This window comes from Athene cunicularia (genome assembly GCF_003259725.1).
Source record: "Athene cunicularia isolate RWA chromosome 14 unlocalized genomic scaffold, athCun1 chr14_part1, whole genome shotgun sequence".
In the NCBI taxonomy this organism is placed as follows: Eukaryota; Metazoa; Chordata; class Aves; order Strigiformes; family Strigidae; genus Athene; species Athene cunicularia.
In genome coordinates, this window is record NW_020799118.1 from 5308728 (window position 1) to 5326751 (window position 18024).

General features: G+C 40.4%; 2 protein-coding genes across 2 annotated transcripts in view; one reads left to right on the forward strand and one right to left on the reverse strand.

The window, feature by feature from the left end:
- NTAN1 (N-terminal asparagine amidase) overlaps positions 1-8189 on the forward strand; it is an 8519-nt gene extending 330 nt beyond the window's left edge. The window contains exons 2-10 of the mRNA XM_026858725.1: positions 747-849; positions 935-1000; positions 1618-1726; positions 2727-2800; positions 4115-4168; positions 4961-5014; positions 5539-5636; positions 6109-6222; positions 6390-8189. Coding sequence (XP_026714526.1) covers positions 747-849; positions 935-1000; positions 1618-1726; positions 2727-2800; positions 4115-4168; positions 4961-5014; positions 5539-5636; positions 6109-6222; positions 6390-6569 — 852 coding nt within the window. The 3' untranslated portion in view covers positions 6570-8189. The remainder of the gene's footprint in view (positions 1-746; positions 850-934; positions 1001-1617; positions 1727-2726; positions 2801-4114; positions 4169-4960; positions 5015-5538; positions 5637-6108; positions 6223-6389) is intronic.
- The window catches only part of PDXDC1 (pyridoxal dependent decarboxylase domain containing 1), a 33056-nt gene continuing 21996 nt past the window's right edge, over positions 6965-18024 (reverse strand). Inside the window, exons 15-23 of the mRNA XM_026858723.1 lie at positions 17231-17319; positions 16416-16521; positions 15158-15329; positions 14352-14470; positions 13367-13488; positions 11285-11377; positions 11096-11192; positions 9738-9842; positions 6965-8895 (exon numbers count right to left, since the gene is read on the reverse strand). Coding sequence (XP_026714524.1) covers positions 8639-8895; positions 9738-9842; positions 11096-11192; positions 11285-11377; positions 13367-13488; positions 14352-14470; positions 15158-15329; positions 16416-16521; positions 17231-17319 — 1160 coding nt within the window. The 3' untranslated portion in view covers positions 6965-8638. The remainder of the gene's footprint in view (positions 8896-9737; positions 9843-11095; positions 11193-11284; positions 11378-13366; positions 13489-14351; positions 14471-15157; positions 15330-16415; positions 16522-17230; positions 17320-18024) is intronic.

Consider the following 18024-nt stretch of genomic DNA (forward strand, 5'->3'; position numbering starts at 1 on the left):
GAGACAGCTGCCCGGGCGGGGTGCGGCGGCAGCGCCGGGCCGCCTCTTTCTGAGCGAAATAACAAAAACTGGCGATAAAGGTCAAGCTAGTGACTTTCAGGGTGTTAACCTCACTTGCGGTGTATAAATGTTGTAATCCTAACGGCGGACTGTCGGCCAGGGGCCGCTGAGCAGAGCTGTTGGGCAGGTGTTTCTCATCAGAAGATTCTTTATATTCTTTATTTTCCGTATAGAAACTGCGGTTTTGCAGAAAAACAGTGGGGTTTGAGCCCCAGGATGGAAATTCACTCCCTATCCAGAGGGTCTGTGACAAGAATCAGGGGGGTTTATATCCTAAGCAAGCTAATAAATAGCAATACTTTGATATGTACTAAATAAATATTTAGATTGTGGCAGTAGAAGAATGAAACCTTTACATTTTGTTTCCTGTCCTCATTAAACTTCCAAGATCAGCTCTGGTGTTGTAATCTTTGCCGAGTCCTATTGCTTTTTGTTGTACCTCCATTTTATCATCTGTAAAGCAGGAAATAGGCGTTTCTGTGTCTGTGAAATGATGGGATTTAACAATTAACTAGATCAGCGGCAGGAAAGTGGAAAATTCTCAAACTTCAGAATACTCCGTAATACAAAATATGTGTATTTCTCGTTGACCTGGATCCCTTCGCTTTTCAGAAGTGATGTTTCTATCAAGTAATGGTACACTTGAGAATTCAGCCACTGTAGTCTCTGTTATCATTTATCTTTAGGAGAAGGCAAAACTTCTGAGAAGTCAGCCTGCTCAAATTGTGGAACCCAGAGGTCTTCTGTATGTCCAGCAGAGAGAGTTTGCAGTGACTACCCCTAAAGATGGTGTGTGAGAACATAAACATTTTTTTTTTCTTCTGATGAAACAGTGGGAGCAGAGTTCTTACAGTGTTTCTCTCCTTTAAAATAGGTTCTGTTTCAATTCTTGGATCAGATGATGCAACTACCTGCCACATAGTTGTGCTCCGACACACAGGTATCTTCAAAGGGTGGTCAGAACAAAATCTGGACCCTGAAGCAATGAATTAGTGTTGGTTTATGCTGCATTAATAAAATAACCACAATTTATATAAACTTGAATCTCAAAAAGTCACATGATGTGTGAACTAATGACTTGTTCAAAGAGTTGGTGTGTTTAGTGTCAGAGGTTCCGTGTTCTGGTTGTTCAGTGAGCAGTTCCTAAACTTCATCTCTCCCGTGGCCAGCGGGTAGTGGCAGTTGCAGACCTTGGCTGTGTTCAGCTGTTTGGGCCTGCAGGGTTTCGTAATTGTTATTGCCAGAGGTGGAAGGTAGAATTTTTGCAAAGATCCTCGCTACACGCCTGAATTTCTGACATTAGAGACATTGCCTGGTCCTGGTTAGGAGGGCACTTGTAACCGTCACACGGGTCTGGTGACTTTGTAACGGGGCACGCGCAGAGGTTATTGCCTCGCTCAGTCAGCCCAGATCTGCTGGAAGCTGATGTCCTGAGAGGAAGCCAGGTGGTGGTGGGAATAGCTCCTGCCCTACTATAGCAGCAATAACCGTTTCAATTACAGCAGCGTAAGGGCCTCCAGCAACATCATTAACCAACTCTTCTCACACCTTCCTCAGGCAGCGGAGCTACCTGCTTGACACACTGCGACGGATCCGACACGGAAGCTGAGGTGTCGCTCATCATGAGTTCAGTAAAATCTCTGTCTGACACCACAGGATATGGAAGGTCAGCTCTGCTCTTATTTCTTGTGTACTGTTTTTCACAAAGGTTACTGCAGTTTGTAAGGTGGGGAATTTTTACATGATTATATGGGGTTCGGACAAGATTGTTATGAAGGGAATATCTCTTGATCAGGAACCATGTGTAAAGTGAAAATTATTTCCTTGGTGATGATTCTGAGGGTATTTTTAGCAGTGGTTTAAAGCATGGTTCTGTTCTGAATAGTGTCTCTGTAAAATGCCATTGTGAGGTTTTGTGTTTACTGTTTCCCACTTAACTTTTGTTTCAAATGTGTGAAATTTTCCAAAGAATTGTTCTTGGTTTTATGTTAAATTTTTCCTTCCAGACTGTTGGTCTTGTAAAATCCTTTTGAAATCTGAGGATCCATCTGTGATTTTTCTAAGTCCCACGTTTAAAAAACCAAAATGGAGCAGGACAGTGGGGGATAAAAGCTTTGAAATGGAATTTAGCAAACAAGGTTCTTTCTGGATGTGGTTTTTTTTTTTGTCCCTGTAGTCTGGTAAGAACAAAATCCTCAATAAACTTAGATGATATGGTCTCAAAAAACTCATGATTTGTCAGGGCTTGTCTTTACATAGACACTTCTCAGAGAAGAACCCTGCTTTATGGTTGAAACTAGTTGTGAGGAGGTCACAGGAGCAAAAATCTTCATGTTTAATTAACCCTTTCTGGGGAACTGAAAGGTGGTTACTAAGTTCAGTCCACAGAGGTCCTGACCACCCGAGGTACCACTGGGTTAGATGGATTTGCATGCATGAAATGCCCCTTAAAGTTTTAAATTTGTGCTATTTCCTGGATGATCCCCAAAGCGTTCGGAATGGATTTACCATAACTTGCTATGTAATGCAAACCAACTTGGTGCATGTGACTGTAACAAGTAAGGCTTCTCTAATGATTGCTTTGCAGTTTGGGCTGGGGATTATTTTGTAAAGCTATTCACTTTGTTTTTTTTAATTGCTGTTTCCTGTTATTCCATCTCTGTTAGGCTGGAAGTGCACCTAGTTGGAGGTTTCAATGATGATAGGCAGTTATCACAAAAACTTACTAATCAGCTTCTTAGTAAGTTCACATTTTTTCCACTCTCATGTCCAAGAAAAAATAGTTCTGACTGGATTTGGGTACAGTTTGTTTGTAATCTGAGCCCCCTGTCATTTAATGGAAGGAAATCTGGATATGTTTTGAAGGGTCTTTTCTCTACCTGAGAACTTGCTGTGGAGAGGGGTTGGACTTGTGAGGCCCACGCATGGCCAGTGTGTGGGACACAGGGTCTAAACTGGTAATTTCGCCCTGGCTCATATTCTAGTGTGTAGAATTGAGTGCAGTTCAGCTGGGCTTGATTCCTGGCTCTGCTGCCGATATGCCACGTGATCTTGGTCGAGTGTTGTCACTGTCTAAAATCTACACATGTGGGTGGCTTCATGAGTTACTATTCATTTTGTACCTTAATGTGAAGAGGTAAAAATTAATTATTGTTTGGAAATGTCTGATGAAAGATGTTATGTCTGTTTACAAAATCTGTAGTCCAGAGAAGTGGTGGTGGTGCTTTACAAACAAATTGGAAGCGTAAAGGACCTGCTTACCTGTAAGTGCTCTGGCTCATGAGCACTCCTGAGTGTGGAGAGGCCTCGGCCCCACTGGAGTGGGGAAGGGGCAGGGACGGGGGCAGGTGTCAGGATTGAGGGGAGGTGGCCAAGGGGATAAACAAAAAGGAGAGCAGAACCCACAAAGGTCCTGGGATGCACCCACGTGGCCATTGCACCTGGTGATTCCTGTTACCTGTGTTATATGAGAGTTCTGTACAGAATCATGTGTTTTGGTTAATTTCTTTTTTCAATATTCTGATGCATCTTTCATGCATCAAGTTAAAATTTGGAATGGTAATGCTGTACTGCTATTAGAACTTTGAAAAAAGAGATTTTTTTTTTTTTTTCTAGTGTGTGGGTTGGTGAAAAGCAGAATTAATTTACAGCTAATGGGAGACTGGGTTTGCTCACTATATATGTAACATTTTAGGAAAACACATTTAAAGATAAGCTGTTAAATGTGTAATGAAGTAAAGCAGAGCTGATGTGATGGCAGAGCTAGATCAGTGTCAGTAAGAGGAGTACGTGACACTTCTTTAGCATGTTTTTGCTATTACAAATGGCTACTCTCTGTAAATTACTGTTACGTTTAGTAGCTGTGGCTTTATAAAAGTTGGTTTGAAGCAAATGTGCAAAACGCTTTTTGCTCTGTTGCCTTAGAGCAGTGCGTTGGGTATCTGTGCCCATCTGCTCTGCAGTGCACAGCACTGATAATGCCCCCTCGTCTAGATACAGCTCCTGCTTTGCCATCAGTCAGTCTTATACATTGCTGCTATCGTTGTTGCTGTAGGAGCATTCGATCTCCAGCCAGATGACGTTCACTTAGTGACTTTCTGCGTAACAGGTAAGAAAATGTCTCCTTGGTTTTTGAAGTATCTTTAGCTGCTGAAATCAAAGCGCAGGGGTCTTTCCCCACACGGCCTTTTTATCTGCAGCACGAGGCCTCCATAATGCCTTGTCATTTTTAGTTTTATTGCTGGTAGTGTGGGTGGTGATGTCAAATAGACCATGCAGCAAGGCTTCTCTCCTTACCAAGTGGTGCTGAAATGTAACTGAGAGTAGAACCACCTGGGATCATTTCCAGGTTATTTCACCACCTTGGCCTGTGGAAAGAGGCTGGTGGCTACGGGTGTCTCGAAGCACTGGAGAGAGGCACTTGCAGACCTGTACCCTGCTGGGCTGCCAGACCTGCCTCCCTCCAGCTTCAAAGTATTTGTCAGCTCAGTCTGTTAGTTCATAGCATGTGATGTCACATAAAGGAATGTCATTTCCTTTTCTTCGTATCATGTTTCCATCATCTTCGCATTTCAACTCTGTTGGTGATTTACATCTTTGAAACTCGGTGTTGTGGCAGCTTTGCATTATTCATTTTTTCCTGTGAACTGCCCTTGCAGGAAGGGGAGTGACAGTTGGCCAGCACTGGCCATGCTGGTAGGAGATGGAGTTCTGCTCCAGGCCCCAAGCCTGCTGTTACTGACCCGTACCTTCCTTTCCATATTTCTTTTAGGCTTCCTTGGTTTTTTTCTGTCTTTATGCAGCATCAGATCTGTTCTTCTCTGGTAACACACAACTGAATGAATGCTGCTCAGACAAAAATACAAAGGCCTACAAGTTTTACTTTATTTTTTTCTTACAGAACTGAATGACAGAGAAGAAAAGGATATTCACTTTCCAATCATTTATGGAATAGGCGAGTTCAATTCAATTCAATTATTTTTTTGTAACTGGATTGCTTTTCAGATTCCAATAGAAAATGGGCTGCTTTTAATGATTAAGTAAAGCCTGTCCTAAAAGTGAAGTGCTGCTTGTCAGAGACGTAGGTAGAAATAGGTTTTCTTCCAGTACCCCAGTTAGGGAGATGCACACATGGACATGGCTGTGTACAAATGCAGATTTTTTTCATTTAACTGTACCTAAGATTTTGTCTGTCTCAAGCTACTGTACTAACTTTGGGGATTGGAATTCAACCTTCTTTTTGTTGTTCATTCTGTAGTTTTTCTAATTAGTTTAGTTCTGAAAACATTCTTTGGGAATATTGAAATGCTGCTAAAGCAAAACCAATAGAAATATGCAATCGCAGGCTGAGGGGTCTGTGGTAGAGCAGTATTTGGGTTCTAAAGTTCCTGCAACAATAGTTGGGTTGGGGAACATGGTCATTTTAAACAAGTGTTTTTGTAAGAATTGTTTCTGTGTTTAAACTCTCTTTCCTACCAGCTGTGAATGTTAAAACAGCAGAGATCTTCCCTGCAACCTTCCCAGAAAAAGGGCCAGATGAGGATTTGCGTTCAGCCCGTGTCTTAACAGGAGCAACAGTGAGTGAAAACAACAGGGGGAAAAAAGGGTGTTTTTGCCAGAAGGGGAGACCAAGTAGGGGCAATGACTTGTCAAAAGTTTGAGGAAAAAGGACTTCAGTAGTGTTCTGTTAGTAACAAAGTACATGAGAAAGAGGAAAGCGCAGAGGTGCAGGATAACACGGTGGAGATCAGGCTGCTGCTGCTGAGCCGTGTCTGGGCAGCGCAGCTCTTCCCCTGCAGCTTTCAGCAGGGCAGCTCGTGTGCGGAGGTGCAGGTCACGGGCACGGTCCCTGCAGGATCCTTCCGCTCTGGGTTCGCTGTTTGTCAGAATTAACTGGTTCATCTCAGCGCAGGGGGAGCGCTGCGGGGCGGGGCTGGCACGCAGCAGGTCTGAGAGAAGCTGCAGCCTGAGGCCTCCCAGGTGCAGGGCTCTGCTGTGCGGCCCAGGGGTGTGACTGCCTAACGCGTGAGGCTCCCTGTGTTGTTGCAGCTGACTAACATTTACGATGCAAAGATGGAACAACTACATATTGGGCCTTATTTTTGGAGGCCTTTTCCACATGTGGATTTCTGGTTGGAACAAGATGATGAACAGATTTTACAGGTACAAGCAACTGATTTTTTTCTTTTTTTTTGTCTGGGCACAGTCTGTCAAAACTTTTCCCAGTGTACTACTGGGGAGGGTGGGAAATAATATTATAAAGAGGCAGAATAATTAAGAACTTTGTATTTTGAATGTCAAGCAGCTCTTGCTACCATTTTGTTTTTCAGAATCTTTCCACATCGCCCCTGGCTGAGCCACCCCACTTTGTTTCCCACATTAGATCTACATTAGCATTTTTAAAAGAACATCCATTTCCATCTCGCTCCCTGTTTCCTGAGAGGAAACCTCGCATCTACAAAAAAAATGAAGAAGGGTTGTGGGAACAGGTTTGTTCTGACAAGATCTAACCTGGAAGCAAACAGCACAGCTGCTTTAGGGAAGTATAGTCCTACAAGAAGAGCAATTTGTTGCAAAAAGCATATTGCTGGTCATAAATAAATACCATTGTTCCTGTGCTTTTCAAAATAAAATATTTTGACAGAAGTAACTTGCTCTTTCTGCATTCTTTATGTAGGAATCACTGCTACTTTGAAGTCAGAAGTTGGCTTTGTTTATGTTCTAGTGCTCCAGTGCAGTAACTTGATTGGCACAGGTGAAGAAGAGAGGTAGCAGTGCTGAGACCGAGAAGGTAAGTCAGTACATTGGTGTGTACTTCAGAAAATGATTTTCCAAACAAAGTGAAAGTTTTACATACTTACCAAAACAGAGGGAAATATCCTGCAACAGTAACTTGATTCAAGAGTAATAATTTGAAGAATCTTTATTGAAACATTCAGATAGTATCTAAAGAATGAAGCTCATTCCAACAAAACTACTGGTTTACACTTCCAAATATAAAAACATTAAAAATTAACCCTTGTGGTGATAACTTTATCCCCCACAAATTACTCTTATTAACATACTTCATTGCACCAAAGAAACCAATGAGGAAGACTAGTCAACTTAATGATTTTTGCACTTTAGAAAAATTGCACTCTGATTTACATAAATTACCCCAACACCAAAATTAACCTTGTTCAGGATCTAGAAGCTGAGAGTCAAATCAGGTGACAGTACAATTCAAAAACCCCAAATTTTTCAGATTATTGTAGTCAGTCAGCTACCACTACAGCCGTTATCATGTTAAGGTGTACCTTTTAGGGGGAGGAGAAAAACCCAAACCACAAAGGAAGCAAACTACAGTACTTGTATCCAGTTCTACAGGGATGGGATGGTTCTCCTTAAAATCATATACCTTAGGGAAAGCAAGCTTTTCCAAAGATCTCCCTTCCACAAGAGGCTCTGAAAACTTGCAGCAAAGTGATTTAAGATCATTGGGGAGGAGGGGAGTGTAAGACTTCCACACCTTAGCTTCTGATTTCTCCAAAGCTTTGCTTGTGCATTAAGTAGTCCTAGACACTATGAAGTTGTGCTGTAGTGTAAATAACCTATATAATTTCTTTGAGGCTGTACAATTCCTACCATAGGTAAGTTACTGTTATTCAAAAACTAAGTGTTGAAACCATCACAAATGTATTGGTTTTTCAAGCTTTACTACAACTATCTTTAAAAATACACAACAGAAAGAACTCCAGTTACACTACATAAATGTGTTCAATAGTATTTGGTTTATAAGTGGCGTGCAAAGGAAGATAACGGTGCGTTGGTGAGTCCTTCCAGTTCCAGAAGCAAGAAGCCGTTCAGGCATGCAGAGGCTCTCTTTCTCTCTAAAAAGCTCAGGCCTCCCCATCCCCACCATCCCCAGGGCCTCAGCTGAACACATCAGGTCATTCAACAGCAGGAAAAAAAAAAAAAAAAAAGGTTGATGGCAAAGTACAACCAGTGACTCCTATATACATGGGCATCCCTCCCTCCTGCTCACCGCACCACAGCTGTTTGGCAATGCTCTTTAGAAGGTAAAAAAAGAAGCGAAACAGAGCCAGTGTGACTTCAGTAGATGTTCTGCAGGAGAGGCTAAACTGATTTTTTTTTTTTTTAAAAAAAGGTGAACAATTGGCAATTGATTTTAAAGTGTATTAACATAAAATAAGATCATTTTACAACTACTGGGTGCAACTGTATTCTGAATCTTGTGTATGGCTGGTTGGTTAGTTAGCAACTATTAGCATGCTTAGACTCCTACAGGAAGGATAACTGCCAATTGTTTTTACAAATGTTAATGAGTACTTAATAAATTTCACTAGTACTTTGGTGACACTGACATGTAGAGGATTAAAGCAACTGTAACAAGTGTATGATAAGACAAATCTCTGTCCCATGGGGGGGAATTTATATTTGTGCAAAATCCCAGTTAATAAGTTACAGTAGTTGTTACTGTACGAGTGTGTGGCACTGTTCACATTTCAAAAGCATCATTACCACCCTGCCTCCAGGGCACAGGCTTCCTCTGCAAAGTCTGAAAGCCACAGTCTGGATTTTATCTTTGACTTTCTTGTTCCTCTACCTTCATGCAGTCAGGTGGCGATTTGTCACTTTGAATGTGCTCAGTGTCTGTTGCCTGTGCCACCTCCTTCTGCTCCTCTGGTGTTTCTGTCTCCAGAGTTCCTTGCTCTTGGCCAGGGGATAGAGTCGGGGGTCTCTGATCAATCTTCTCCAGATCGTCACAGTGGCTGACTGAACTGGTCTCACTGAACGCATCAGAACTTCTTAGAGACCTTTTAAAAATTTTCTGACCTGTAAAGTGAAGAATGAATACAGTGCCAACGACAGCCGCAAAACCAAGATGTATGGACAAGTTAAGTTTCAAAAAGTACCTGAATTTTGCAACTGCAAAGAGATTTTTATTTGGGTGCTAACTGGTACCCTGAACACAGAGGTAACTTTCTTGCAGTTACAGATGCATATGCAAAGCAATAGCATCTATTATTTCATCCAGTGTACACAGAGACTGTGAAAGTTCAGCTGAAAAGCAAGCTGCCTGCATGCCCAGTGAAGTCATTCTAGGGTAAAAACTTCCACTGAAAAAAATCACAGGCTGGACCAGCTCAAAAGGCGAGTTAAAACTATGTATGGTTTTCCTGCCAGTCAAATCAACGTTAATTATTAATACAACTACACTGAAAGCCTCATACATTTACTAGATCTTCACCTTAGAATGATTCTGTCCACAGAATATTAGGTAGCAACAGAAATGCAGTTGCCCAAATACATGATTACACATTATTTATGCTTTTATTTCAAACAAAACCTTTGGCTTATTTACCTGCCAATTTTTAAAACTCTATAACCTTGTAATATCGCAGAGGAAGATTCCAGACTTCATGGGCAGTTGTCAGTTAATGGGATAACAGCTTCCCTCTAGTCCCAGGAAGAATTCTTCGGGAGAAAACCAATTAGGGTGGTGTTCTATGCCATGTTTAAATTAAGGTTTATAAGGCAGACTTAAAGAACTAGAAGATAAGCTGTAGTTTCGGACACTATGAAAGACAGAAAATCATGTGGGTCTTCTTGTGTCTTGCAACTCAAGATGGCAGGATGTCAAGTTTTAGAAATAAAACTAAGATGTAGAAACTTACCAGGAAGTCTTTGCTTTGTAAGGCTGGAAGTAGGAGTTGGTGGTGGAGTGGTGCCTGTTCCTTGAGCTTTTGATACGTATGTAGATTCTGTGGATTCTAGAGAGCCTGCAGGTTTAAAAAAAAAAAAAAGTAACACAACAAAGTTAGACGTAACACAAACTAGGCAAGTGTTATGCTCATCTGCATTTATAAGGTATGTAACCTTACTTTTAATGCACATTTCTGAACCTGCATGCTTGAGTTGAAACTGCCACTTGATGGTAATCCGTTTCTGAGTACCTGGGGCCAGGAGTGCTGAGACTTACAGAGGTGAATAAAGTAGAGCCTGCAGTCCTCTATCCCACCTCCACCGCGCCCCTGCCATGCGCCCACTGCGAGCTCCTGCCCGGGGCCTGCAGAAGGGCTGGCCACCTCAGGGGGCGGAAGGGCTCCCTGCAGAACCTTGCTCTTCTCTGCCCTAAGAGCCTCCCAGCTGATGCATCAAGAATCAGAAAGAATGATCCCAAATACAGCAGAAAGTCCTCATCGCTGTTTATGGAGACACACAGAGAGCTGGGCTACTGTTCTAGGTCTGACAAGACACTTTGCTGAGTTCAGGAACAGTCTTAAGACTGCCACAATCTTTTGCAGTGAAACTTTGTAAATTCAGAATGTATTATGTTAGTACATCAGTCTTAATTATGTAAAAGCTATAGACGGTTCTTTTCACATCACCAGGCATGAATTACAAATGTATGAGTAAATAGTAGTCTTTTACATTGTAATATTCCATTCATTACTGCCCCCCACAAAGCCAGGTTCACGCTAGTCCTCAGCTGGTTTTAGCCTGTCCTTGTCAGACGCCGCACTGTTTCGCACACAAACTCACACTGGATCAGTGCAGCACTAGCCAGAGGCGCTCTCAAACCAGGATCTCAGACAGAGCCATCACGTTCCAGCAGCACCGCCAAGCACCGTGCTGCAAGCTTGCTCAAGAGGATAGGTGGGGAAGCAACCACCTCAGACCTGAGCTGCCCTGCTAGCTTACAGATTTATAAACACAGCATAAATACCAAACCTTTGCAGCATATGTAGCCAAAAGTCACAGAAATTATTCCTCTATTAATAAATGCCAGTGTTTAACATAGCTTGCTTTTAACATGACTCAACATCCAAGAACAAAATGTAAACTCTACAAGTGAGGTTAGAAGATTACGGGATGTTACAAAAATAGTGAAGAGTATGTTCTTTTACATCCTGAGGGTGGATTATGTCACTCACGATCAAATCAGCACAAGAAAGGGTGTTGCAATTTTAGTATAAAATTGGAAACAGTTCTAACAACAGCACAACACGGCTGCAGATGCACCAAGTCCTACCTGCTGTTAAATTAAATGTTCTTCCCTTTGGTGAGGCTTGGAATGGAGAAAACCAGTTCAGCACAGAGCCAACTACAGGTATTTGTCGTAGCAGTCCCTGCAAAGTACACAACCAAACACTGGCTGGTGAGCAAGTGACCTGTTGTCACAAATTATTTCAAGTTACCTAGATAACGTTTATAGCCTTACCTCTTCCAGAAGGCGTTCTTCATTTGCTTTCTGAAGCTGAAGTTGTGCTTCCTGTATCCCTTTTCTAACAACTTCAGTCATGTTTTCCAACAGCTAATAAAAAACAAAAGTTACATCATTTTATATATTATTTGGACTTGAAATTCTCTTTTTGGTTCAGGTTTTGAGGATGTAAACACAGTAGTCAGATTTTTTTTTCTCTACGGCAGTATTTGACAATCACAATTTCATTGTGACTGTAAATTGAAGAACATACAGGCTGACCACAGGTTTTTTTAGAAGATACACCCAGAGGACAGAAAGTAATTTTAAACAAGAATGGTACATAAGTTTCTTTTACTTAGAAATGAGCCTGTAACCCAAATTCTTCAAAGATCTGCTTAGCACATAAGTGTTCATCGGATGCTGTATCTGACTGGGAAGAATTTAGAGAGTACATTTTGGTTTGTAGAAGTACCCAGGACTTAAACCAGCCTCACAGTAAGTCTAACCAGGTATGTGTCAGTCTAGGTCCAACTTCGTTTTTCAAATTTAATATACCACTGCCAATATGATCCCTGTGGCATCATCTGTGCCAGCATCAGTGATGTTTTATACTGCAAAGGACAAGCAGTTCACTGGGAGAGCTCTAGGGGCAACAAATGAGCCAACCCAAGAGACCAAAAAGGCACAATGTTGTCTTGTGCAAGATGTTAATTTCCATAACTTAAAATGATGCCCAAACTTTGGGTTACTGTCAGTTAATACAAACAGAAAAAAAGAGGAAGCTGCTCCTTTTCTCTGGGGGAGAAGCAAACCAGGAACTGACCACCACAGCAGGCACAACACCCCAAGGCACAGCCTACAGGAGGCAGTGACTCCCTCAGGATTGCATTCAGAGTGCAAGGAAGAACCCTGTGTTTTCTGGTCCAGTCAAGATGTTTTGTCTTAAATTTTGGTTCTGTCTTTTAGCATACTTTTGTATATGTCTAAGGGTCTGCTGATACTGGAGTAGTTGGTTTTTTAAAAGCTTCCCTCTTGTGCAGAAATACCCATCACTTATCTAAATGACAGAAGCGTCATTCTCACAGATCAGTTCTGCTTCTCAGTTTTGGTTCAAATGGTGCAAGATCCTTTCACTACCACAGATTTATTGTGGCTGGTTCCAAGAACTGCACCTTTCTGAGTCCTCCACTACTCTTTGTTCCTCCCTAGAAGCTTCAGGATCAGAGCAGCCCGTATTCCAACATTTGGTTCCTAATCTCTCAACTACAACAGTTAAAAAACTGAAGGTACTCTACAGGCAAACCATCTTTCCTCTCACCCTCAAAGCAGCACAGGGAGTCAAGAGTGCACAGAAAGTCTCCAGAAAGCACTGCTAGAAAATATTTCACTGCCAAAATCAACATATTCCCATGGGCAGAAACATGCAAAGGATTTCTGAAGTTCGATTTATTTTTTAGGTAAGGAAATTAAATGCCCAACACGAGAAGAATGAAAGGACAGACATTCATTTGTGATGCAGGTCATTAGGAATTCTACTTTAGAAAACATTTGGAGACCTCTAATCAGGTAAACGCCTTTACACAAAGAAATTGCATCATCAACTTTATTACTTCAATAAGTAATTTGTAATTTCTAGTTTAAGCCACCATTTTTTTTTCCCCACACATTTTAGGGCATAGTCTTATCTTAAAGCTGGTATATAAGCAATCCCACTACATCTAGCAGTGATGAGAAACACCAGGTCACAATCAGCCCCCACCTTCCCTTTTGTTGTGGGTTGGTTGGGGATTTTTTTTTTTTTGACAGCTTAAACTTTAGTGACAAAATGAGCCTATTTTAGTACTACTAAAGTTTTTCATTAGAACTACTGCACACAGGACCATGAACATAAATCAGGACATCCTCAGAATATCGTAATCCTGTAACAAAAGTTCTCCTTAGGTAGACACAGATTATTACTTCCACAGTAATTAATACAGTTTGTTGCAGGCAAGTACAATTTTTTTACTTTCACAAAGAACACAACCATGTCCTAAAGCCAATATGGAAGGGGAAAAAAAAAGGTGCTGAAATGCTCTGTGATTTATTAACACATACTCTTGAATTTTCTTCAATTTCTCTTCCTGTTGCTGCAATAGTTTCAACTAACTCCGACACGTCCAGATCCTCGGTTACCATGCCAATATAAACACAGTTCTTCTGCCCTCCAAACTCTGGACCTGTGAGCACAGGGAAAACCAGGTCTTCGTGAGGTACAAAAATGCATTCTCACAATAGGTGCAATGCTCATGTTTGTGAATCTGGAATTCCTAACACATATACACACACTTCAGTAATGAAGGGCAGTATCTGCACAGGTGTAAATTATGCAGACTAAAAAGCTCAGCCCTGTTGGTTTTCAAAAAGAGAAAACATCTAAACAAGAAAAACAGTGGATATTTTATATAGCCAAGGAGTCGTATGATAAATATCAGTGTTGAATATGCTTCAAACTCATTACTTTCTGCCATTTACAGATTACTTGTTCCACAATTCTAGGTCACCTAATTTTTGAAAGCTGACTAGAAAAAGATCAGAGTTCTGAGTAAGCAAATTAATATTATTTCAGCTATAATGTGACACTATGTAAATATGAAAATGCTGCTAATTATCAAGAAAGTCATCTGAAGCTTTTAATCTAGCCACAGAAAGCAATGAACAGGTCAGTGGGTTTTGAGCAAGATCTACTTTTCAGTAGATACAGCACTAACTGAGAAGGCTCAGCTTACAAAGAGACCCTCCAGCTTTCATTCTTTCTGACAAGGAAATTCTTTCTGACAAGGAAATCCTTTCTTGGTCTGGTTGCTCATTTTGACAAATATTTCTGAGAACAGTGCACCTTGCTCACCCTGCTGAACATTTGCCAACTGGAACAGGGGTGAGGAGGAAACAGTTACAGTTGTTGTTTCTACAGTAACCATACCCCCAGCAGTGTAATTCAGCATTATAATGACCTATGTACGAAGGACCTAACGCACCATTATAACACAGCCAGTAAAGTGACCATTAGCTTGAACAGAACTTTTTAAAGTAGCGCAGTTACCCAAAGAAAACGTGAGATCCGACTCCAGTTCATTTAATTTTTTCAGAAGTTCCGTATTGATTTTTTCTAGTTCTTTTTCTTGTTTGTCATCATTCTTCCCATCACTGTGATAGTTGTATCTTCAAACCAAGCCAGAAGAGAGTAATTTTAATTTACAGTACATAGAAAAATATATATACATTTAGCATGTTTCTACAAACCTCTGTATTTTATGAACCAAAAACCTCAGAACATTACAGCTTAGGTCAGTAAGTTTATTGGCATTTGTAACCAGAGATTTTGGGATGGGGTGAGCTTGCTGCTGCAAACTTAACTGAACACAACAGATTTCTAGGTAATATCTTGATTATACTTCAAATGTTTTGCCTGTACAGAATCTTTCCCAAAAGACTGTGTCAGAGGATCAGAACATGCACTTGAAAGGGGTTTTTTGAAGTGGTATTCAGTACATAAGTGAATCTTATTATAGATAAAAATATAAGTTATGCTTGGCTAAATACAGAAGGATGCACTTGCATATTACATTTCCATCTAACAGATCCATACGCTGCCTCCAATATTAGAACTGTTGCCCTAATTTTGCTGAAACAGCTCTTGAGCTTTTCTTTAAAAAAAACAAAACAACAAAAGAAACAATGTTAAAAAGGTAATTTTTTTAAAAGCACTCAAAAGCTTCAACTGGGTGCAAAGCCAGATAATAACCAGTAAACAATACATCCAAGTCACCACTGAAGAGACCACATATTCCTTTCTGTTAATGCACAGTCTATCCAAATACGTAACAAAGGACATATTGGAAAATTTACCTTACAACACCTAATCCTGGCCAGCTAAGATCTTCAATGTACAACAGGCCTACTGTTCTTCTCACTTCTTGCTCAAATTCCTCTCTCAGTTGCAGTGTACTTGTCAATACTGGTATCTTCATTTTTAAGCAGTCTACTAACTGATCAACATCTTGTATTTCAGTTCCTAAAACTAAAGAGCTGATGTGTTAGTGTGTGATAAAAGTGAACAGACATCACACAGATGTCTGAATTAAGTAATCTGTAAAGAAGCCACTCTACGTCAATCATAAATATAATTACATAGGTCAAGATATTTCAAAACTATCTTACTTTTTTCCGCAGTTATCTATCCATTGATACATCAAAATGGAAAGCACTAAGGATTTCATAAAAAATAAGCCAATAAAAAGGATTTTCTGATGTTACAAACTAATAAGGACAATACCCTTTCTCATTACATCAGTAGCTAGCATCAGAAAAAATCCTCTCCCGTAGCCAGATCACGAATTAGCTTCCATGCTGGTTTAAAACAAAATAAAACATCATAGCATCACGATGTAATTTTATTCTAAGATCTACTTTTCTGTGTACACCAGGATCCTCCCACATCAGCATCAGGTGTTTTGATAGCCTAAGCCACTCACCCCACACAAGCTAAAAGGAGATACCATGCATCACCCTGAGCCCCTGCAAATTGCTCTGTGCATCTGCCAAGTCTAAACAAAGTACACACGCAGTGCTGGCTTAAACACGGAATTTAAGACACCTTCCAAATCACTGATTTTTATTCTTCTCCCCACCCTCCAGAATTATAGAAATCCCTACAAGTTTAAGAAATAATTTTTCTAGTTAAGTAGCTATATTTTGTACACAAGCACCATGGCAGTGTTGAAACACATGTGTAGAAAGGTCGAGCATCTTGTGTTAAGCAACTGAGAGAAAGAATGGTAGGGATGATTTATCCTTCAAATTTCTTTTGTAACTGTTAGAAACAAAGAGCTTCTCTCCTTGCTTTTCCTAATGAATTTTCAAAATAATCAGTAAAAGTCTTTCTCTGCAGAGGTAGCAAGGCAGTGTCACCCACAACAGCTGAGTACCACCAATGCACCCATTGCTGAGGCGCAGCAGAACAACGACGCCAAGATAGAGGGTTTTTTGTTTATATGAAAGTCATCACCACAGAAGAATACATTAAAGAGTTTCTTGAGTATATCTGCTTTTACACCAGATTGCTGTAGCAAATCCCAGTTTTCACAAGTGGCTGAAATAATGTTACCTGCAGAAGTCATTAGTGGGCTAAAACGCACACATGTGCCTTCATCTTCCAGTTCTACCACATCAACTCCACTGGCAGGAACCAGCTGTGCCAACTGCTCTCCTAGCTGAAGGGATACAGCCAGTTAGGACACGTGCAGAGCATGACCTCCTGCAGTTGCTGACTCACGTTAGACTTCCCACAGTTAAGGAGAACAAAATGCTAAACACAGTTTCCTGTATTTCTCACAATCGCTTCTTGTAACAAATAATTTAGCTTGCTGGTGATATGACAAAGTTGGACATATATTTAAAATTGTGAAAATTCAGGATAAGCTACAAGTGTTACAAGTCAGAATTTTCTGCAAAATTGTCACTGTCATTAGGTATGCCATGATTACTACACAACTGATCTAAAACAGTGATGTGCTCAGCTCTCTGAAAGCACAGGTTTCTAGAATTAATTCTCTTAAGATATGGAAGAGACAGACTCTCTATTCATGAACACAGACATTGTCTATGGAGTATCTGGCTGATTAAAGTTTTCACATATTCCCACAAGACCAAGGAAAAAAAAAAATCCACTACCAATGGCTTAAGATGCAGGAATAATTTCAGTAGTAATTACATGTAAAATAATCAGAAATGTGAACACAACTTTGCTTCGGAGGAATTTCATCTTTTAAATCCAAAATGCCCACTAGTTTCTCAAAGGATATCAGATCAAGAGTAACTATCAAACTAGTCTACCAGAGGTTTTATAGTTACTGATGAACCCCTAGAAGCATTCTGCTGTCACTTCCTTTTTTCCTAGAGGGAAAAGGCATCCATTCTTACCCACTGATTGAAAGTGTCATAAATGTGTCTTTCGTTGCTTATTATGGGGTGCTGAATAGTTGAGGCCTGAGCAGCATGTGAGGTTTGATCTGAATCCAAAGATACAAGAAACAGAAATACATTTTTATTTAATAAAACAAAAGGCAACCTAAAATTTAGATAAAAGACATTTCCTAGGTAATGTAACAGATCTACACGATGTACTGGACATCAAGCAGACTAACAAGGACTTTTTCTTATTTTTTAAAGGTATGTTGAACATGACAAATACTAAAAGAGCTGAATATGCCAGTTTCAAAAACAGCCAGTAAAATACTTATCTCAGGTTTGAGGCTCAAATGCCCCAGTGGAAATAAAAACAATGTTTTCACAAAGAAAAATCCTGTTACAGCAGCAGGCTGCAATATTTGAGGCATTCATGAAAATAATACTAAAATTACTATGCACACATAAAAATAATACTAAGAATTTAAGAGTCCATTAAACACATCAAACACACAAAAATGGCCAAACATCTCACATCCTTCTAATTCAAGTGGGTGAATTCTCCCTAGTAAAGCATTTCAAACAAATGCATCAGTGTACAAAGCAATTCACCAAGTCACTGCACCTGAATATGTTTACTTTGTGAGTGCAACCACTAATTAAATTAAAACCGAAAACAATCCTCCCCCATGCCCAACACAAAAAATCCACAGGCCATTCAAATCAATGCTCATAACAAAACTACCAAGTTTTCTAGCAGTCTTTTGCCTCATCCCAGCTGGACATGTCCCCACCCTGAGTGTGCACAT